The sequence below is a fragment of the Hypanus sabinus genome, chromosome 29 (assembly GCF_030144855.1).
Source record: "Hypanus sabinus isolate sHypSab1 chromosome 29, sHypSab1.hap1, whole genome shotgun sequence".
In the NCBI taxonomy this organism is placed as follows: Eukaryota; Metazoa; Chordata; class Chondrichthyes; order Myliobatiformes; family Dasyatidae; genus Hypanus; species Hypanus sabinus.
Window position 1 is genome coordinate 17,168,162 of NC_082734.1, and position 22,389 is coordinate 17,190,550.

Consider the following 22,389-nt stretch of genomic DNA (forward strand, 5'->3'; position numbering starts at 1 on the left):
TTTCAGAATCCATCAGTCAGTTCAAATTAATTTGAATGAGTAACTAGTGTTGGTAGGTTAAAGAAGGGCATGTTAATACGGGCCTTTGTGGCTGTCTCGGGGGGTTTGCATGTGATGTTGTCCCATTCCAGGCAACTGCAGTAAGTCACGTAGTGAGAATAATGCCAAAATAAGCTCATTATCTCACTGCTCAGAATAGCAGTAATGTGACCTGTGCTGCAGTCAGTCACGTATTTAGTGAGCCATTTTGGCTTATCTTTCAAGAGATTGCGATGAAATATCAGCAGTGGAAAACGTCCTAAAAGATGACTTTGGCAGCTGAGAGTACAGGTGACCGATGAATACAGTGATATCCTCTGAATCTTTTTTTTATCTATTAACTATTGGGCGAAGGGATTACGTACTGTGGTTTGGGTGTTTTAACTGCAGGACCCGCCTGTGTCCTGACTGTATCTGGCACAAACAGCTCTCCTGTGTACACACTGTGCGACTTGCCTGTGTACAGATCCTGTAGTCTCAGATGTAGAAACTGCAGGGCTCTTTCTGTGAGGGTGCATCCCCTTCAATATTAGATTACTCCTGTATCCAAGGCCAGGGGTTCCCAATTTTTAAAATATATATCATAGACCAATACCATTAAGCAAGCAGTCCATGGACCACAGGTTGGGAATCCCTGGTCCAGCCTTCCTGCGCTCTGTGAGGCTGTAATATACCTACCTGTCGATATTGGAGTACTGCTGTGTTCTCTAGGTTCACTGCACGTTCAAATTGTGGACCCCATGCACCGGCTCGTGTACACACTGTCAGGAGCAGGCTGCCTTTGACCTCCTCTCTGCAGACGAGCCATTCCTGGCCACTGACTCTGCTCTGATTCCCTGGCTGCACACACCAGGTGTGCTCTGGGAGGCTTGACTACACAGGAGGCTGGCTCAGCCTGCTCCCACGAGGAGCGGTGGGCAGATGTGCTTCTTTGTCAGTTTGAAGCAACATCTCTGGGTCTGTATCATAGGGGCCTGGATTCCTGTGGTCATAGAGCCCTGGTCATACCACAGAGAAATAGGTCCTTCTGTTCTGGCCATCAAATCCGATTTGCATTGAGGTTCCTCTGATCCTGTTTTATCCTCCCCATATTTGTCCCGTTCACCCGCACACCAGGGGCAGTTCGCTCTGGCTAGTTAACTCATCAGGCCGAGAGGAACCCAGCACCCAGAGGAACCCCACATAGGGAGAATGTGCGAGCTCCACACGGACAGCACCCGAGGTCAGGATCAAACCTCTGTTGCTCGCTGTCCCGTGCCGCCCCCTCCGGCAGTCGGGAATGCGTTAAGTAGGCAGGCTGGGGTCCTCAGCGTGGAGCTGTGACATGCGGTGGGGCCGCAGCAAGCCTCATCCCTGTCAGCGAGACACGCAAAACGCTGGAGGAAGTCAGCAGGCCAGACAGCGTCGATGGAAAAGGGTAAACAGTCAATGTTTCGGGCCGAGACCCTGCGGCAGGACCATCGTCGCCAAAGACTGGCACTGAAATCCAGGGCAGGAGACTGTACACTGTATGCCTGTCTGCCTTCCTCAGCTGGCTAGGGGTGTGTGCGTGCGTGAACACGCGCGTGTGAGTGTGTGTGTATATATATATATATATATATATATATATATGTGACATGGAACGTACAGCACACTCGGGCCAGTGGTCCTGGCTGAATCACGGCTGCATTCACGGTCCACCAGCCTTTCTCCATCACACAGAGGCAGCTCCTCTCTTTGATGCCACCTTCCTTCCTGCATTGCACCCACTGAATGCTCAACGAGGGTCAGTCTGGTTCCTGACACTGTAACCCCCTCTCCCCCCATCTTAACCTGAAACATGTAACAAGGACACATTGTTTAATAAGTTCAAGGAGTTAAATATAATATCAATGCCTAAAGAGTTCAAAGGATCAGGAAGTAAAGTAAAACAGGATACTGAATCTCAGTGATCAGATCAAAGGAAGGAGCCTCCAGCTCCATGTTTTAGTCTAACTGTTCCCTGAAGTCAGGTGCACCGTATTGAGATACCGTGTGGAATGGGCCCTCAGCAATGCCACTCAGCGATCCCCCGATTTAATCTGAGCCCATTTGTGGGGCAATTTACACTAACTAATTAGCCTACTTAAATGTAGTCTTTGGACTGTGGGAGGAAACCGGAGCACCCGGAGGAAACCCACATGGTCTCGGGGAGAGCGTGCAAGCTCCTTCCTGACCGCGGCGGGAATTGAACCCATGTCACCTGCACGTCAGTCTCAGGGCAAAGCCACTTTCTTCTAAACACTCTGTGTGATTTCAAGGACATGCTTTCTGCCTCTGGCCTCCTGTCCCAATGAAAACAAGCCTCTGTCAATAATAACTTCTAACTTAAAATGTTCTCTCCGAACTCCAGCTCTTCAGGGGAAAGAGGCCTGGCTTGCTCATCCTAACAATAGACACAGTGAGAGAGAAGAAAAACAAGCAATAAAAATAGAACCAAGGACACAAGGAGCTGTGAATTTCCATCACCCTGCCTGTCAGCGAACAATGTAGTGCAGAGACGGGTAAATGGCAGGTATTGTGCCTGCCTGCAGTTCACAGTGGGGCCTCAGCCCACTTGCTGGAGTGCTGCCTCTTTGCTGCTTCCTGCCCTAGTCAGGCAAAGAAGAGGAGTATCGTTTAACTGTGACCTTTTCAGGTCGCTGACCTCCGTTAAGTAGTCAAAGGCCAATAACTGGAAACGTTCTTTCTTGCCACGTGTGCTCCCCTCCGTGCAAAATGGTTACTTCTTCTGTTAGTTTAGTTTATCAGCTTTGGCAATTTAGTCGTTTTGTGTGAAACATTGAATGCGCAGAGGGGATTCTGCTGCTTTCCACAACCTTGCCCCCCACCTGTGATGTAGGAGGCTACGTGGCCGGAGGTGGGGACAGCGTAAGCGGTGTACGAGGAAGCGGAAGCGAGGCGAGGGGGTAGGAGTCCGTGCCAGGAAAAAAGCAAGCCCGAGCCGGCCGGCCCTCCCGTCCATCCGACGCTCCAGTGGACATTAAATCGGACTACAGCTGTGGCAACGAAATACTCGGTGGAAGTACAGAAATGGATGGAATCCCGGACGCCGCCATTCAGCTGTTTATTTGTGTAACAGATTTTCCCCCAAGCCATCAAACTGCCCTCTGCTGTGCCTATTGTCTTGTTTATTATTTATTGTAATGCTTGCACTGTTCTATGTACTTTATGCAGTCCTGGGTAGGTCTGTAGTCCGGTGTAGTTTTGGTGTTGGTTTACGTAGTTCAGTGTAGTTTTTGTATTGTTCATGTAGCACCATGGTCCTGAAAGACGTTGTCTCGTTTTTACTGTGTACTGAACCAGCAGTTATGGTCGAAATGACAATAAAAAGTGACTTGACTTGACTTGATGTAGTTTTGTACCTTTAGTCTGGCAGGAAGCAGAAGATTTCATTGAGAGACGGCCTCACTGGGCTGAAAGGGACGTGAATCCCCACACTATAACTGTCAACAATTAATCTAACATAGACCCAGGGTTAATCTGGGTTAGCATAACTAATCCCATATGATCACTGGATTACACCAGGAATTAGACCATAAAACCATAAGGTAGCCTCCAAGAGGATCACAAGCTTTACTTTATTGTCACCAAACAATTGATACTAGAGCGTACAATCATCACAGTGATATTTGTTTCTGCGCTTCACGCTCCCTGTAGTACAAATTGAAATAAATATAATAAAAATTTAAATTATAAATCATAATTTGAAAATAGAAAAGGGAAAGTAAGGTAGTGCAAGTCAGGTCCGGATATTTGGAAGGTATGGCCCAGATCCGGGTCAGGATCTGTTCAGCAGTCTTATCACAGTTGGAAAGAAGCTGTTCCCAAATCTGGCTGTACGAGTCTTCAAGCTCCTGAACCTTCTCCTGGAGGGAAGAGGGACAAAAAGTGTGTTGGCTGGGTGGGTCGTGTCCTTGATTATCCTGGCAGCACTGCTCCAACAGCGTGCGATGTAAAGTGAGCCCAAGGATGGAAGATTGGTTTGGGTGATGTGCTGGGCTATGTTCACGATCTTCGGCAGCTTCTTCTGGTCTTGGACAGAACAACTTCCATACTAGGTTGTGTTGCACCCTAGAAGAATGCTTTCTACAGTGCACCTATAAAAATTAGTGAGGGTTTTTGGGGACAGGCCAAATTTCTTCAGCTTTCTCAGGAAGTAAAGGCGCTGGCAGGCCTTCTTGGCAGTGGACTCTGCTTGGTTAGACCAAGTCAGGTCATTTATGATATTCACCCCGAGGAACTTAAAGCTTTTGACCTGTTCCACCTGCACACCAAAGATATAGATGGGGTCGTGTGGTCCGCTACTCCTTCTGAAGTCAACAACCAATTCCTTCGTCTTGCTGATGTTGAGGGATAGGTTATTGTCTTCGCACCATGCCACCAGGTTCTTAATTTCCTCTCTGTACTCAGACTCATTATTACCAAATTTGTCGTAGGGTTTGGAGGCTTGTGTGCCTCAGTGACCTGGAGAGCTTTGTTGGCTGGAGTCAGGGTCATGGGCTGTGGCTCTTGGTAGGGTCACCCATGCCAAACAGGTCAAAGGGTAGAGGCCAGACTACGAGTGGTCCGCCAGTCCTCCAGGTTCGGGGTTCAGCTCAGGGCTTAAAACTAGTCAACAAACATTTGTTACAGAAACAGCAATGAAGAGAAGAGAGAGAGCGAGAGAGAGAGAGAGAGAGGGGGAGACAGACAGACACACACACACACACACACACACACACACACACACACGGAGGGCATTCGTTTTTGCCCTAAATGCCCGTGGCATAACAGGCAATAAGTACCATCTGATATATAAGGGCAGAATTGGGCCATTCAGCCCATCGAGTCTGCTCTGCCATTTCATCGTGGGTGATCCTCTCATCTCCATTCTGCCTTCTCCCCGTATCCTTTCATGTCCTGACTAATCAAGAACCTATCGACATTCACCTCAAATACGCCCAATGTCTTGGCCTCCACAGCTGCCTGTGGCAACGAATTCCACAGATTCACCACTCTCTGGCTAAAGAAATTCCTCCACCTCCGTTCAAGTGTAGTGCACCCCTGGAGGAATCTAACTAATTCCTAGGGTAATCCAGGAAATGGCTGCTGATTACTGCCTCTCTGCCAGCCTGTGTAGTGGACCCTGAGGTAATTTCACCAATCCCCTGGCTAAACCTGTGGCCCACACAACCCTCCAATGGTTCTGAGTGTGGTTCTGATGTGTATCTTGCCAGGCGTGAGCTGGAGCTCTGGACAACACTGCCCACTGCTGGCCACTGTGATCTAGTTTAAAGCTCCACAAAAGAATTAGAGGGACAGAAAGATTAGCTTTATTTGTCACATGAGCTTTGAAGCATACGGTGAAATGCATCGTTTTGCATCAAATTAAATTGGCGAGGATTGCGCCAAGCAGCCCGCAAGAGTAACCAGGCTTCTGGTCCCAACTTAGCATGCCCACAACTTACTGACCCTAACCCCTACGTCTTTTTGGAATGTGGGAGGAAACTGGAGTACAGTGAAGTCTGCTCTGTTGAAGGGTCAAAGGAGGCATAATCTAGAGAGCAGCGGAGTCTATAGGCTTGTAGTTAAATTGGACACCAGGCTCTCCCCTAATCTAACAGAGGGAAGAATTGGATATGGACCATGTGAACGTGAGAGTAGGACAGAAGTTGGCAGCAAAAGTCATGGCATTTTGAAGTTCTGCAGGGACGCAGGAAATGGAACCCTGGAGGTATTGGAAAGAAAGGTGAGGGTGGGGATCTGAGTCAGCGAGAAGCAATGGTTATTCCATGTATCCCGTGAAGGGACAGGCACAGGCTGGACCCTAGTGAATTCCTGTAGACTCGCCTCTGATCCAAAGAAAATGAGTGGAATTTGGAAGAAAATTTGATGAGAGGATGAGTTTGGCCGGGCCAGTAGAAGGAGATTCACTAGAATGTTTCAGGGATGGAACAGTTAATTTGTTAGGAGAATGGGCTGGAGCAGGAGAGGCTGAGGGGGGACCAGCTAGTTGTACTGAATTATGAGGAGTGTGGATACGGTAGATGGCAGGATGGTACATCGTGTGTCAGAAGTATTTCTGAACATAGGCTTCAAGTAAGGAGTAAAAGATTTCATAGAGATGAAAGGAAGAATTATTTCACTCAGAGGGTGGTGGCGATTTGGACCGCACAGTCTGAAGGGTCACTTGGAAGATCTACTGGTGGGCCCTGCTCCTGGACCAGGCCAAGTTGGCCATTCAAAGACTGAGGTGGCCGGTAGTCAAGGGCCGTGTTCGTGCCAATTGCCTGCTCTTCTTCCAGGGGTACGTTTGTGCCCAGGTGTCCTCGGAGAGGGAGCATCTGGTCACCATGGAATAGTGGGCCTCCCAGGGAACTGGCTATTTTATAGACAGTAATAATCATATTTTAATTTGAAATTGCTCACTGTCTTGTAAATGCTTGATTGTATTTCGTGTATTTTTGTAGTGTTGTAAAAATAAAGTGGGATGGTGGAGGCAGCGACTCACAATATTTAAGAAGTGGCAGGACGTGTAATGGAATTGCCAAGACATTGCAGGCTTTAGACCCAGTGCCGATGAATAGGCTCAATACAGAAAGGTACTCAGTGGTCAGCAAGGACGTGGCAGACGGGAGGATTATCCTGTTTCTATTCTGTGTGAGAGAGAGAGGCTGAGGAATGATTTGTGCCTGGGTGCTGGTTAGGTGTGTGAGAGGGCAGAACCTGTTGCTTGTGACGTGATAACATTACTTCCCTCTCAGTGGCAACAGCTCTGTCCAAGACCTGCAGACGTTGGACGGGCCGGGGAAGAACTTCAGTGCCTTGCTGATTACCACGAGGAACAGGCTGCAAATCCTGAGGGGGAGGCACCTCCAGCACCTGTGGCAGACAGTCAGCAGCAGTATCAAGGAGTGAGTAACAGGCCAGAAGTCCGACGGTGAGCGGAGACTGGCCCCTCAGCCTCCTACCCTCGCGTTGGCGACATTTTCCTCCCTGCCCACCTCTCAGCCCTTCCATCCCTGACATTCCCACCAACCATCTACTCTGAGCAATGCCCCCTCCCCATTCCCTCCTTCACAGACACCCCACTCCACATTTACTTCATCCACCCACCACTCATGGCCATTTTTTCTCTTCCCCCTTCTCAGTGCATCCACCGACAAACCACCCTCACTCCTGACTGCAAAAATCATTCCCCATTCTCCCCCCTCCCTCTCTGTCCCCATCTCTCCACTCACTTATCCGTCTACCACCCTGTTCGTTTCTCCCAACCCCCTGTCTTTTCCCCTTACTCCTCTCTCATTTCCCCCTATCATGCCAGTCACTCCCTTTCACCTTCCTGCCTATTTCCCCTGTTTCTTTGGTCCCTCTCATCCTCCCCCCACCTACCCTCTCATACCCTCTTCACTCTGTCCTATCAGTCACACTCATACACACCCAGCAACCTACCCTCTGGTTTCCCTCGCTTCCAGCACCCCTCGTGCTCCACCAGACTCCAGAAGTTCCTGAAGTCACGGTATTTATTCGACTGGCCCAGTTGTCTTTGTGGCCAGTGGTGACCTGCAGGGTTGTAATGGTGGGCCATACTGCAATTGCAATGATGATTGATTAGAGTCTTTCTAATGGTATTTGCTTGCCACATCTGTGACACAAAGCCCAGGGACGAGCTCTTCACTCCCGTTGGGTAATTGGAATCATTTTCCTTCCAGTGCTCCCGTGGCCGGTTTCTTCAATGAAGACAGGGTTCCCGATTTCCTGATCCAGGTCACCGATGGAAACAACGTCAGAACGGTATGACTTTGTCCTTTTGGGTTGCTCTTACTTTAGTGTCCTCTCGGCTCTCTCCTACCTTCAGGATGGCGCAAGCACAAGGAAGAGCCTTGGGACAGACCAAGCCAGTCTCTGCCCCCCCCCCCCCCCCGGTTCAGCCACGCTTTCAGATCTGTTGTTTCGCTGGAAATGTCCCGCCTGTGTTTTTTTTTACATTGGACCCACTCATGTTAATAATGCTGAGCCTTTATGAGACTCTACTCAGGCCGCAATTAGAGTATTGTCAACAGTTTTGGGCCCCGGGTCTCAGAAAGAGTGTGTTGTCATTAGAGAGGGTACAAAAGAGGTTCACGAGGATGATTCTGGGAATGAAGGGGTTAACATGTGAGGAGCTTTGGGCCTGTACTCACTGGAATTAGAAGAATGCGGGGGGGGGGGGGGGATCTCACTGAAACCTACTGAGTGTTGAAAGGACTAGATAGGATGGATATGGAGAGGCTGTTTTATGGAGGGGGTATCCAGACCTAGAGGGCACAGCCTCAAAATTAAAGGGCGACCCTTTAGAACAGAGGTAAGAAGGAATTATTTTAGCCAGAGAGTAGTGAATCTGTGGAATGCTCTGCCACAGACTGTGGTGGAGGCCCGGTCTGTGGGTATATTTAAGGCAGAAGTTGATTGTTTCCTGATCAGTCAGGGCATCAAAGGATATGGTGAGAAGACGGGTATATGGGGTTGAGTAGGATCTGGGATCAGCCAAGATGGAATGGCGGAGGGACTCGATGGGCTGAATGGCCTAATTCTGCTCCTGTGTCTTATGGTGTTGTGATTCTGACTGAACAACAGGAAATCAGGTGTATGAGGGTCCAGAGGAGAGCCTGAGACACCACTCACTCCAGTGCCTCTCAGCAGCACCGTTTAGAACTGCACAGTGCTTCTTCTGTCCCACCTGGTGAACTGCGGTGCAGACAAGGCACAGACCTAACAGTAGAGGAAGAAGGTCCAGGCAGGGCGTGCTGTGTGGAATAACTAAACCCAACACCATAAGACATAGGAGCAGAATTAGGCCATTCAGCCCATCAAGTCTTCTCTGTCATTCAATCATTGCTGATTGACTTTCCCTCCCAACCCTATTCTTCTGCCTTCTCCCCATAACCTATGACATCCATTGTAATCATGAACCTACCAAGCTCAGCATTAAATTTACCCAATGACTTGGCCTCCACAACCGCTTGTGGCAATGAATTCCACAGATTCACCACCTTCTGGCTAAAGAAATTCCTCCTCACCTCCGTTCTAAAGTCTTCTGTTCTTAGGGTGTTCCCTTCAGTCCGAGGCTGTCTCACTATAGGAAGCATCCTCTTTATGTCTCCACTATTTAGGCCTTTCGATATTTGATGGGTTTCAATGAAATCCTCCCTTATATTCTTCTAAACTCCAGAGTCTTCCGACACTCTTCATACGTTAACCCTTTCTTTCCCGGGATCATTCTCATAAGCGTCCTCTGGACACGTTCCAAAGCCAGCACACCCTTTCTTAGCCAAGGGGCTCTGTGGTAGCATAATGCCCAGGGCCTTCCAGAGTTCAGAGGTCAATCCTGGCACCATTCTGTAAGGAGGCTGTACGTCCTCCCTGTGGAAGGGCCTACTCCATGCGGTATCACTAAATTTAATCATTAAAGAAGTAAATAAAATTAAACTGCTCTCAATATTCCAATGCCTTATTCAAAGTGTTAACAATAAAATTATATCAGAATCCGGTTTAATATCACCAGCATATGTCGTGAAATTTATTGTCTTTGTGGCAGCAATATAATGAAATACGTAATATAAAGAAAAATAATGAATTAGATAAATTAAATAAGTAGTGCAAAAATAGAAATAAAAGAAATGGTGAGGTTGTGTTCATGGGTTCGATGTCCATTCAGAAATCGGATGGCAGAGGGAAGAAGCTGTTCCTAAATCATTGAGTGTGTGCCTTCAGGCTTTTGTACCTCCTACCTGACGGTAACAATGAGAACTAGGTGTGATCTGGGTAGTGGGGGTCCTCAATGATGGACGCTGCCTTTCTGAGGCATCGCTCCTTGAAGATCTCCTGGATACTACGGAGGCTGGTGCCCATGATGGAGGTGACTAAGTTTGCAGCTGACTTCGATCCTGTGCAGTAGCCCCCACCACCCCCATCCTCGTACTAGACGGTGATGCAGCCAGTCAGAATGCTCTCCATAGTTCTTTATTTCTCATGAAAAACGGAATACTCCGTTGTTACAGGCAATGATTGCAGTCATGCTTTAAGTAATCTGACTTGTTTTCATGCAGACACCACATGTGCCATGCCCCCTTGTACAAGGTTTTACCTTGTTTTACCATGCCTATTGCACAAGGTTTTACCTCCCCTGAACGTGTCCCTCTCTCGTACTCAAGTTTTTCCCCGTGGCATGTTTCTTGCACAGAATTCTTACTGAACTTGATGGGATGCATGCAAGCTGATGCTTCCCCAACCTTATTTATGCCGTGGACCCCTCCCATTAACCGAGGGGTCCATGAAACCCCAGGTGGGCAGCCCCTGTTCTAGATAGTCTCATTAAGGGAAGGGATAAGGTGGGAGATGGCGAATCTTTGGGATTCTCTGTTCACGAATGTAGGGGAACCTCAGTTGCTGAGTACATCCAAGATGAGATCAGTAGATTTTTGGACTCCTAATAGCTACTGGGTGAGTGAAGGAAGATAAAAGATCAACCATGATCTCATGAAATAGTAGAGCAGACGTAAGGGACAATAAACAATCTGTTGGAGGAACTCTGGGGGTCAATCATCATCTCTGGAAGGAAGGAAATTGTTGACATTTTGGACCCTGAAGAAGGGTTATGATCCAAAATGACAACAATTCCTTTCCTCCCACAGGTACTGCTTGACTGCTGAGTTCCTCCAGAGTATTGCTTGTTGTTCCACATTCCAACATCTGCAGTCTCTGGTGTCCAAGTGACTCTTTGGCCTCCCTTGTGCTCGCAGGATTTGCTGGAGCTTTCTTAACATTGTACAGTGTTTGCTGCATAGAAAGGGACCATTTCACTCTGGTATAGGTTCACAGTCCTACTTTCAACCCCTCGTCATCTCAGACACTTTCCCTTAACGCTGCAGCTCCTTGCTTTGGACTTGCTCACCTAAAGTTGCCCACACCTCAGTAAATATATTTAATACAAGGTTAGATAGATTTTTGCATAGTTGGGGAATTAAAAATTATGAGGGAAAAGTAGGTAGGTAGAGATGAGTCCATCTTATTGACTGGTGGAACTGGCTCGAAGGGCCAGATGGACTACTCCTGCTCCTATTTCTTATGCTCCTCTGTTAGTGGGGAAAACCCCCCACTGGATGGAAGCTTGCAGTGATGACTTGTCACAGAGCGGGTACAACACAGCGATAGGCCATTCAGCCCTCTGTGTTCATGCTGTCCTTTTCACACACCTACCGTAATCCAAATTGGCCGCATTAGGGACGTACCATTCTGTGCCTTGTCTATCTAAGTACCTGTTACCTGTCTCCTAAACATAGTCAGTGTTTCTGATCCCACCAGCTACTCTGGAAGTTCATTCCAATTACTGCCTGCGTCAGAAAAACTTATCCTTCAATTGGCAGATTTCCTGTAGTCACGTTGCTGTAGCCTCCATTTTAATGCCCATGAATGAATCTCACAAAGTTTATTTCTAATAGAGTTTAATTATCGATGGGAGCTCGGGCAAGGAACTTTGGCAGGCGAAGCTGGGGTGCCGGAGCGAGGGCTCAGAACCAGCCTCCATCCCTCTGTCCGATGGGCGGTCCGTGTTCCTGTTCTGGGCTGGAGAATGTGGAGCAAGTCCTTCGGTGAGTGGAGAGAAACTATTTGAAAGTGGAGAGATCCCATCAATCGTTGAGTTTTTCTCACCGTTCTTGGCCCACCTTTAACTACTCCTGGGCTTGAGGGACCTTTTCAGAGGGTAGTTGAGAGTGATGGTATTGTTGGGCCTGGAGCCGCACCGGGGAAGGATAGGAGTACCCTTCTCCTGAAGGTCATTAGTGAACAAAAAGGATGTTTACAACAACATAGTAGTTTTGTGATTACCATTACTAATTCCAGATGACTGACTAAAAGTAAATTCCAGAGTTGTCATGGTGAACTCAAGTCATAAGCTCAAATTCAAGCCTCGGGCTCACTCTAGTTTAACTGCAGGACCTCCGTAGTAGGAAAGTGGATGGAGGAGGTCTCTGCCGAGGGGATTGGGAGTGGCTCCGCCGTGGAGGGCAGCTTCACAGTACGAACCCTGCGCCAAGTGGCTCCGCAGTGGGGACTGCAGGAGAGTAGGGCAACTCCGTGGTGGGGAGTGGGAGTGGCTCCATGGTGGAGATTATAGAGTGGTTCCACTGTGAAGGACGGCTCTGTGGTGGGGAGCATAGGTGCGGTGTCTCCAACACGGAGTGAGAGGGACGCTGCTGTGGCAGGCAGCTCTGTAGTGAGAAGGGGGGAGGTGGGGTGGGAGCACCTGCCCTGGAGGAGGGGGAGAAGGAAGAGTTCATTATGAGTGAACTCTCATCTGCGAGGTGGCCTTCCCTCGGGGAAGGACTAAGTGGTCTCGCTTCAGTCAGACTCGAGAGGTGGCTGAGGTACCAGTCGGTGCCTGAGCCACGCTGTGCTGTGTGTGAGGTGTGGCCAGCCATGGCCACCAGCCTGTGTCCGTGCTCTCAGTGTGACAGTGTTTCTGACTGGCCATTGTTCTGTCTACTCGCAGATCCAGAGGACCGACCCCGTCCGCAGCAACCGATACCACCTCTTCCTCCTGCACCCGTCGTACCCTGGTGTGCTCCTGGAGCTGGCCACCAGTTCGGGCACAGTAACTGCATCAGCCAGTGAGTACCGGCTCAGAACTCCAGCGGGTCATGAGATATAGTGCACTGCGCCCCCCAGCAACCCCCCCGATTTCATCCTAGCCCAATCACGGGACGATTTACAGTAACCAATTAACTTGCCAACTGGTACGTCTTTGGGCAGTGGGAGAAAACTGGAGCACCCGGAGGAAATCCACACGGTCTCGGGAAGGAACGCGGAGCTCCCAGTGAGCCGCGACAGGAATTGAATCTGGATCGCTGGCACTGAAGCAGTGTGCAGAATTTCAAATAACATGCAGATTAAACGTGTGTTCTTAAAAGGAACAAAAATAACTCTCCGTGATTTCAAAGTAAGACTGCTGTACTGCTGGTGACCTGTTTGCAGATTGCTGTATGTTCCGGTGGCCTGTACATAATCGGCTGCATGCAATCTGGTGTATGACCAGGGCATACTCTATCAACTCTGTTAATCTATATATGGTCTGCAGTGCGCCCTGTACTCGGTACCCAGTCTGCGGTGCGCCCCGTGCTCGGTACTAAGTCTGCGGTGCGCCCCGTGCTTGGTACCCAGTCTGCGGTGCGCCCCGTGCTCGGTACCAAGTCTGGGGTGCGCCCCGTGCTCGGTACCAAGTCTGCGGTGCGCCCCGTGCTCGGTACCCAGTCTGCGGTGCGCCCCGTGCTCGATACCCAGTCTGCGGTGCGCCCCGTGCTCGGTACCCAGTCTGCGGTGCGCCCCGTGCTCGGTACCCAGTCTGCGGTGCGCCCCGTGCTCGGTACCCAGTCTGCGGTGCGTCCCGTGCTCGGTACAAGCTCTGCGGTGCGCCCCGTGCTCGGTACCCAGTCTGCGGTGCGCCCCGTGCTCGGTACCCAGTCTGCGGTGTGCCCCGTGCTCGGTACCCAGTCTGCGATGCGCCCCGTGCTGGGTACCCAGTCTGCGGTGCGCCCCGTGCTGGGTACCCAGTCTGCGGTGCGCCCCGTGCTCGGTACCCAGTCTGCGGTGCGCCCCGTGCTCGGTACCCAGTCTGCGGTGCGCCCCGTGCTCGGTACCCAGTCTGCGGTGCGCCCCGTGCTCGGTACCCAGTCTGCGGTGCGCCCCGTGCTCGGTACCCAGTCTGCGGTGCGCCCCGTGCTCGGTACCCAGTCTGCATTGCGACCCTGTGCTCGGTACGCAGTTTGCGGCGTGTGTCTGTGCTTGGTACGCGTCTGCATTGTGACCCCGTGCTCGGTACGCGGTCTACGGCATGTGTCTGTGCTCGGTACGCGTCTGCATTGCGACCCCTTGCTCAGTACGCGGTCTGCATTGCGACCCCTTGCTTGGTACGCGGTCTGCATTGCGACCCCATGCTCCGTACGCATTCTGTGGCATGTGTCCATGCTCAGTACCCGCTCTGCAAGTTGACCCCGTGCTTGGTATGCGGTCTGCAGTGCGTCGCCATTCCCCATGTGCGGACTGCGGTGTGTGACCGTTCCCCGTGCACAGCCTATGGTGCATCCCCCATGCCCTGTGCCCAGTCTGCAGCGTGTCCCCGGTCTTGGGCACAGGATGATGCAGGGGCAGGGGGAGTCGAGACCATGGGGGAGGTGAACAGAGGGTAAGAGAGACAGGCAGCAGAGTTTCCAATGAGCTCATACTCGTGGAGTCTGGGAGGCCAGCCAGGAAGCTGTTGGAGTAGTCAAGTGGGGAGATAAAGATGTCTGAATTTTGTCCACAATCCTGAACGGCTCTGAATAAATGTCGCGGCACTCAGGATATCAGTGTCGCTGTTCTCAGGACTCAGCTGGGAGTACATTCTTCCATCACTCCCACGAGGTCTCCCAACACAGCAGGCATTGTGTCTCGTGTGGACTTCAGTCATTCGCTCGCTATTTGTTTTCCTAATCTCTCATTCTGTAGGGAGCAGCCAGCACTGATAAAAGGATGGTCTTTATCTGGCTGGGTGGTGGGGTTTGTCTGAGAAGCTTCCCACTGCATCGGAATGGAAGTTGATATCCGTGTCTTCTGCATCTGGGAATCTCCGGATAATTACTGCGTCGTGTGTTAGAGGCCTGATCCTGGTCCAGTGCCAGATCCCAATCCCATCCCTGTGCATTTGGGTACAGAGCAGATAACTCTACCTGCTCCGCATTGTGTCCAGGTGCGGAGTATAAAGATTGTCGCACTACTAAATATTAATGGTGAAAGAGCTAATTAGGTGTCAATCCTCCACCGCCCCCCCCCCCCCCCCGAGAGATACCGCCAGCCAGGAACGACTGTGATTCACAGCAACACAGGAGAAAAAGGAGCTAGTGCAGCCCACACTACCCGTCAATCCTGCCCAACTTTCAGTGTGATCATGGCTGATCTACCCCAGGCCTCTCCACCTCCTGTGCCAGTTCCTCATCACTGACCTGTAAAACCCCCCAATGATCTCTCCTCCACTATCTATCAGGATAGAGATTCACCAGCCTGCTTGAGGAGAAAGTCCCGTAAACCTCAGATTTAAATGATGATTTCTTGTAACCTCCTCCACTAGCATGTCAACATCTGCCCCTTCAGGATCACGTATCTTTCAATAAAATCACCCCTCATTCTTCTAAAGAATTCTTGAGGTATGCTGACCCCCTTCCCCCCACTTTATGGAGCTGTGCCTGTCTCTCAATACCCTCCCACTTTATGGAGCTGTGCCCGTCTCTCAATGCCCCCCCACTTTATGGAGCTGTGCCCGTCTCTCGATGCCCCCCCTCTTTATGGAGCTGTGCCCGTCTCTCAATGCCCCCCCACTTTATGGAGCTGTGCCCGTCTCTCGATGCCCCCCCTCTTTATGGAGCTGTGCCCGTCTCTCAATGCCCCCCACTTTATGGAGCTGTGCCTGTCTCTCAATGCTGCTCTGTGTTATGGAGTTGTGCCCGTCTCTCAATGCCCCCCACTTTATGGAGCTGTGCCCATCTCTCAATGCCCCCCTCACCTTATGGAGCTGTGCCCATCTCTCAATGGCATTGAGGCATCTTGGCATTATCCGTGATCCTCTCCAGTACTTCTCCAAGTTTGCCCTGCAGTCACTACCCCCATCCCCACAGCTGCATCCACTCCCACCCTACTATAGACAATAGACAATAGGTGCAGAAGTAGACCATTCAGTCCTTCGAGCCTGCACCGCCAGTTTGAGATCATGGCTGATCATCTACTATCAATACCCAGTCCCTGCCTTGTCCCCATATCCCTTGATTCCCCTATCCATGAGATACCTATCTAGCTCCTTCTTGAAAGCATCCAGAGAATTGGCCTCCACTACCTTCCGAGGTAGTGCATTCCAGACCCCCACAACTCTCTGGGAGAAGAAGTTTTTCCTTAACTCTGTCCTAAATGACCTACCCCTTATTCTCAAACCTTGCCCTCTGGTACTGGACTCTCCCAGCATCTGGAACATATTTCTTGCCTCTATCTTGTCCAATCCCTTAATAATCTTATATGTTTCAATCAGATCCCCTCTCAATCTCCTTAATTCCAGCGTGTACAAGCCCAGTCTCTCTAACCTCTCTGCGTAAGACAGTCCAGACATTCCAGGAATTAACCTCGTGAATCTACGCTGCACTTCCTCTACAGCCAGGACCTTAACCCTGGAGACCAAAACTGTACACAATACTCTAGGTGTGGTCTCACCAGGGCTCTGTACAAATGCAAGAGGATTTCCTTGCTCTTGTACTCAATTCCCTTTGTAATAAAGGCCAACATTCCATTAGCCTTCTTCACTGCCTGCTACACTTGCTCATTCACCTTCAGTGACTGATGGACAAGGACCGAGATCTCTTTGTATTTCTCCCTTACCCAACTCTACACTGTTCAGTTAATAATCTGCCTTCCCGTTCTTACTCCCAAAGTAGATAACCTCACACTTATTCACATTAAACGTCATCTGCCAAGTATCCGCCCACTCACCCAGCCTATCCAAGTCACCCTGAACTCTCCTAACATCCTCATCACATGTCACACTGCCACCCAGCTTAGTATCATCAGCAAATTTGCTGATGTTATTTTCAATGCCTTCATCCAAATCGTTAATGTAAATGGTAAACAGCTGTGGTCCCAATACCGAGCCCTGTGGCACCCCACTAGTCACCACCTGCCATTCCGAGAAACACCCATTCACCGCTACCCTTTGCTTTCTATCTGCCAACCAGTTTTCTATCCATGTCAATGCCTTCCCCCCGATGCCCTGAGCTTTGATTTTACCCACCAATCTTCTATGTGGGACCTTATCAAATGCCTTCTGAAAATCGGGTACACTACATCTACTGGATGTCCCCCGTCTAACTTCCTGGTTACATCCTCGAAAAACTCCAATAGGTTAGTCAAGCATGATTTACCCTTGGTAAATCCATGCTGGCTCGGCCCAATCCTATCACTGCTATCTAAATATGCCACTATTTCATCCTTAATAATGGACTCTAGCATCTTTCCCACCACCGATGTAAGGCTGACAGGTCGATAGTTCTCTGTTTTCTCCCTCCCTCCTTTTTTAAAAAGTGGGATAACATTAGCCATTCTCCAATCCTCAGGAACTGATCCTGAATCTAAGGAACATTGGAAAATGATTACCAATGCATCCGCAATTTCCAGGGCCACCTCCTTTAGTACCCTAGGATGCAGACCATCTGGACCTGGGGATTTGTCAGCCTTCAGTCACATCAGTCTTCTCATCACCGTTTCCTTCCGAATGTCAATCTGTTTCATTTCCTCTGTTACCCTATGTCCTTGGCCCATCCATACATCTGGGAGATTGTTTGTGTCTTCCTTAATGAAAACAGATCTAAAGTACACATTAAATTCTTCTGCCATTTCTCTGTTTCCCATAATAGTTTCACCCAATTCATTCTTCAAGGGCCCAACATTGTTCTTAACTATCTTCTTTCTCTTCACATACCTAAAAAATGTTTTTGCTATCTTCCTTTATATTCCTGGCTAGCTTGCGTTCGTACCTCATTTTTTTCTCCCCGTATTGTCTTTTTAGTTAAATTCTGTTGTTCCTTAAAAACTTCCCAATCATCTGTCCTCCCACTCACCTTAGCTCTATCATACTTGCTTTTTTTTAATGCTATGCAATCTCTGACTTCCTTTGTCAACCACTGTGGCCCCTTTCCCCCCTTTGAATCCTTCCTTCTCTGGGGGATGAACTGATTTTGCACCTTGTGCATTATTCCCAAGAATACCTGCCATTGCTGTTCCACTGTCTTTTCTGCTAGGCTATCCGTCCAGTCAACTTTGGCCAGCTCCTCCCTCATGGCTCCATAGTTTCCCCTGTTCAACTGCAACACTGACACCTCCGAGCTGCCCTTATCCTTCTCAAATTGCAGATAAAAGCTTATCATATTGCGATCACTATCTCCCAATGGCTCCTTTACTGCGAGATCGCTTATCAAATCCTGTTCATTACATAACACTAAATCCAGAATAGTCTTGTCCCTGTCGGCTCTCATACAAGCTGTTCCAAGAATGCATCCCGTAGGCACTCTACAAACTCCCTATCTTGTGGTCCAGCACCAACCTGATTCTCCCAGTTCACCTGCATGCTGAAATCCCCCATAACTACTGCGACATTACCTTTGCCACATGCCAATGTTAACTCCCTATTCAACTTGCACCCAATATCCGTGCTACTGTTTGGTGGCTTGTAGACAACACCCATTTGGGTCCTTTTGCCCTTACTGTTCCTCAGTTCTATCCACACAGACTCTACTTCTCCTGACCCTATATCCCCCCTTGCAAAGGACTGAATCTCATTCCTCACCAACAGGGCCACCCCACCCCCTCTGCCCACATTTCTGTCCCTACGATAGCACGTATACCCTTGTACATTTATTTCCCAGGTGTGATCTCCCTGCAGCCATGTCTCCGTTATCCCAACAACATCATAGTTACCCATTCGCACCTGGGCTTCAAGCTCATCCGCCTTATTTCTGACACTTCGTGCATTCAGATATAGAATTTTTAACCCATTTCTCCTCTCTCTGTTTGAATCGCTGCCTATTGTGCTTAACCCAGCTCCCCGAACTCCCATCGGGCTATACGCCCCTAGAATTTTGTTGTCCTTCCTAAATTTACTTATTCTTTCAACACATTTAACTCCATGTTCCGTCAGACCATCCCTCTGTACATGAGTCCTCCTTATCACTTGTTCCGCCCCACCTTTCTCTACTACACACTTAATATTCCGGAACTGTGTAGTCCCCACCTGTCCTTTATTCTTCCTCTCACTATTCTCCCTCACATTCTGGATCCCCGCCCTCTGCAAATTTAGTTTAAACCCCCCCAAGAAGCTCTAGCAAACTTCCCTGCAAGAATGTTAGTACCACTCCAGTTCAGGTGTAAACCGTCCCTTCGGAACAGATCCCACCTTCCCTGGAACAAAGCCCAATTATCTACAAACCTGAAGCCCTCCCTCCTGCACCATCCTCTCAGCCACGTATTAATCTTTATAACCCTTCTGTTCCTTGCCTCACTCGCACGTGGCACAGGTAGCAATCCTGAGATTGTTACCCTAGAGGTCCTGCTCTTCAGCTTCGCACCTAACTCCCTGAACACCCTACGCAGGACTCCCTCACTCATCCTACCCACGTCATTGGTCCCTACATGGACCACAACATCTGGGTTCTTGCTCTCCCTCTTGAGAATAACCTGCACCCGATCTGAGATGTCTCGGACCCCGGCACCAGGGAAGCAACATACCATCCGAGACTCCCGATCTTCCCCACAATATCTCCTATCCGCCCCCCTGACTATAGAATCCCCTATCACTACCGCTCTCTTCTCTTCCCTCCTCCCCTTCCTGGTCGAGGGTCCAACCTCAGGGCCAGAGACAGGATCACTGCAGCTTGTTCCTGGTAGGTCATCCCCACCAACAGTATCCAAAACGGTATACTTATTTTTGATGGGAACGGCCACAGGGGTGCTCTTCTCTCTCTGTCTGCTCCCCCTGCCTCTCTTGACTGTCATCCATTTGCCTACCTCCTGTCTTTTCGGTGTGACTACCTCCCGATAACTCTTATCTATCTCTGCCTCTGCCTCCTGAATGAACCGTAGTTCATCCAGCTCCTGCACTAATTCCCTAACTCGGTCTGATAGGAGCTGCAGCTGGACACAGCTTTTGCAGGTGTGGTCATCAGGGACAACTGTGTTGACCCTGACCTCCCACATACTGCATACGGAGCACACCACTGCTCTAACTGTCTCCCCCATTACCTGATCCTAGATTAGTCAGAATAAATGAAAAACAGGCTTCTTGCCGAATTCCTCTCGTGCCGAAGCCCAGCACTCTGCTCCTGCGCACTCCGCTGCCCGCTCCTGAAAGTGGGCCGCTTTTTAAAGTCCGCGCTCGTCGCTGACGTCACCCGGGACTTGCTGATCTCAAATGGCTCCAGTCTGGAATCTCATCCTGCTCATTTGTTTCTATCTTCATGTTGCCCCCTTGATCTCTGCCTGCCCCTCGTCCAGCTTCTCACCGGGCCCACATAATCTCCCTCTTCCTGTAGGCTCGGTCTCTTGCGTATCTGTTATTACCCTTTCACCTGTTATTGATGGGCATGTATTCACGTGGCTATAAATATACAGACCAAATTCCCTAATTCTGCTTCCATGTCTTTAAAACCCACCCACCTGACCTGCACAAAAGGTCTATTCAGCCCATCTAGTCCATGCTGCCTCCTGGTGCAGCAATGCAATGTTCCCTGTACCTCTCCCCTTATTCCTTTTACCCCTATAACATATTCTCTTTCAAACATGTCCATCAGGTCTCCTCTGATTCTCATTAACTATATACACAAAAGGGGGTAATTTATGGCAGTTAATGAACTGTCTTTCACAAACAAGAGAAGATCTGCAGATGCTGGAAATCCAAGCAACACACACAAAATGCTGGAGGAACTCAGCAGGCCAGGCAGCATCAATGGAAATGAGTAAACAGTCGACGTTTTGGGCCAAGACACTTTGGAGGTCCTGTCGAAGGACCTTTTTCATAGATGCTGCCTTGCCTGCTGGGTTCCTCTGGCATTTTGTGTTTGTTGAATGAACTGTCTTTGGCTAGCGGGGTCGGGATATATCTCTACCCAAGGAGGTGTAAGGTGCTCCTGCCCTCCGCTAGCCTTGGGCAAGGTGTTATCACCTGCTTAGACCTCCCCACCCCAATCAGGGTCTTGTGAAGCCATGGGAGCAGCTGGTGGATGGCTGTATGAGCAGCTGGTGCATATCACAAGACCTGGTTGACAATCTCTGAAGAGTATTGATAATGGCTGGGGTCACCCGTCTTGTAAAGACACTGCCCAGAAGAAGGCAATGGGAAACCACTTCTATAGAAGAATTTGCCAAGAACAATCATGGTCATGGATAGATCACGATCGCCAACATCATCCGACATGACGCATTATGACAATGAACTGTCTGTACACCTTTAGGATGAGTCACAGAGCCAGGGGAGAGCCAAATAGTGACAGGGAGAACGTGGAAACTCCACTTGATTGATCAGGATTGAACCTGGATCTCTGGAGAGGGTGAGGGGGTGGGAGGGGATGAGCTTTTAGATGGTGCTATTTTTGTTCTTTGATAGCAATCCTGTAAAGTGCCCTGGCACATTTTACTGTGCTGTACTTTCTCTGTGAAGCTGCAGCTTGCATAAGAGGCAGGAGGACGCCGCCATTCAGCCCCTCCTCTCTGGTCTGCTCCAGTGAAATTGTGACGGACCCAGTGCCAGCTTCCTGCACTGTCTCTGTTGACTGAATCCCTTGTAAATTCGGGCAGATGGCACTTGTCAGCCGTGGTTGGCAGCTCACCTCGGAGAAGGAAAGCTCTGATCTCAAATTCGTGCTGCCTGGCGGCTCAGGGGGAAGGCTTCAGGAGTAAACTCCGAGGGGGAGATCCGGAGCTGCAATCCCTACGGCAGAGTCCTACGTCGAGTACCAGAGCTTTAAGGGATTCAGTGCAGGAAGCCGCAACCTCACTGAAGAGCAGACCAGAGACGAGAGGCTGAACGCTGACCGGCAACTCCTGCGATGCTGCTGCCAGTCTGTATCGGTCTCTGCCATTCCTTTGGATTCATCAGCCGTGTGGAGAGGGGGAGCCTGCTGAATGGGAGACAGCCTGCTCTCCATATCATACAGCCCTGGCTTGCATGTCACGTAGACAGCTAGGATGCAAAATCCATGGTTGACTCCGACCAACGGAGGCCCCCTGCTTGTAAATGGGCTGAACGAATACTGAGCAACTCCTCCCTTTCCCAAGTGTACAGAGGAATCTTTTCTGTGCCTGGGTATCGGTGTTTCCATACCAGGCTGTGGGGCAACCACTTAGAAGTCTGTTCACATCAACAGGGTTACATCGATGCAAACCTATTTTAAGTTGATTTTAAAGCGATCAACTCTTGCCCTTCTTAATCCATGATACTGTGAAATTTAACGGAATATCTTCATACAGCTGGAATATGGAAGGAGAGGAAGGATGCGTTCCACGTCGCCGTGACAACCGATTCCAACAAGAGTCGGATGGGACCCCTGTCGGTGACCAACGTGGGCCTGAAAGAGGCGATTGTGCACAGTAAGATCAAGACACTGGAGGAAGAGGTGGTCATCAGCTCCGAGTCCATTGTGAAGTTCTTCTCAGAGCTCCGGTTCTGCACTGAGGTTCAGCAGTGTACGGTAAGGAAGCAGCTACTTCCGTTCAATGAGTACCGTCCTCGCCGCCCACTACTTCACAGCA

General features: G+C 49.7%; 1 protein-coding gene across 1 annotated transcript in view; it reads left to right on the forward strand.

The window, feature by feature from the left end:
* The window catches only part of fam234b (family with sequence similarity 234 member B), a 44,586-nt gene that overhangs the window by 18,159 nt on the left and 4,038 nt on the right, over positions 1–22,389 (forward strand). The window contains exons 8-12 of the mRNA XM_059953800.1: positions 6,804–6,953; positions 7,752–7,833; positions 11,520–11,669; positions 12,572–12,689; positions 22,108–22,328. Of these exons, the coding sequence (XP_059809783.1) occupies positions 6,804–6,953; positions 7,752–7,833; positions 11,520–11,669; positions 12,572–12,689; positions 22,108–22,328 (721 nt within the window). The remainder of the gene's footprint in view (positions 1–6,803; positions 6,954–7,751; positions 7,834–11,519; positions 11,670–12,571; positions 12,690–22,107; positions 22,329–22,389) is intronic.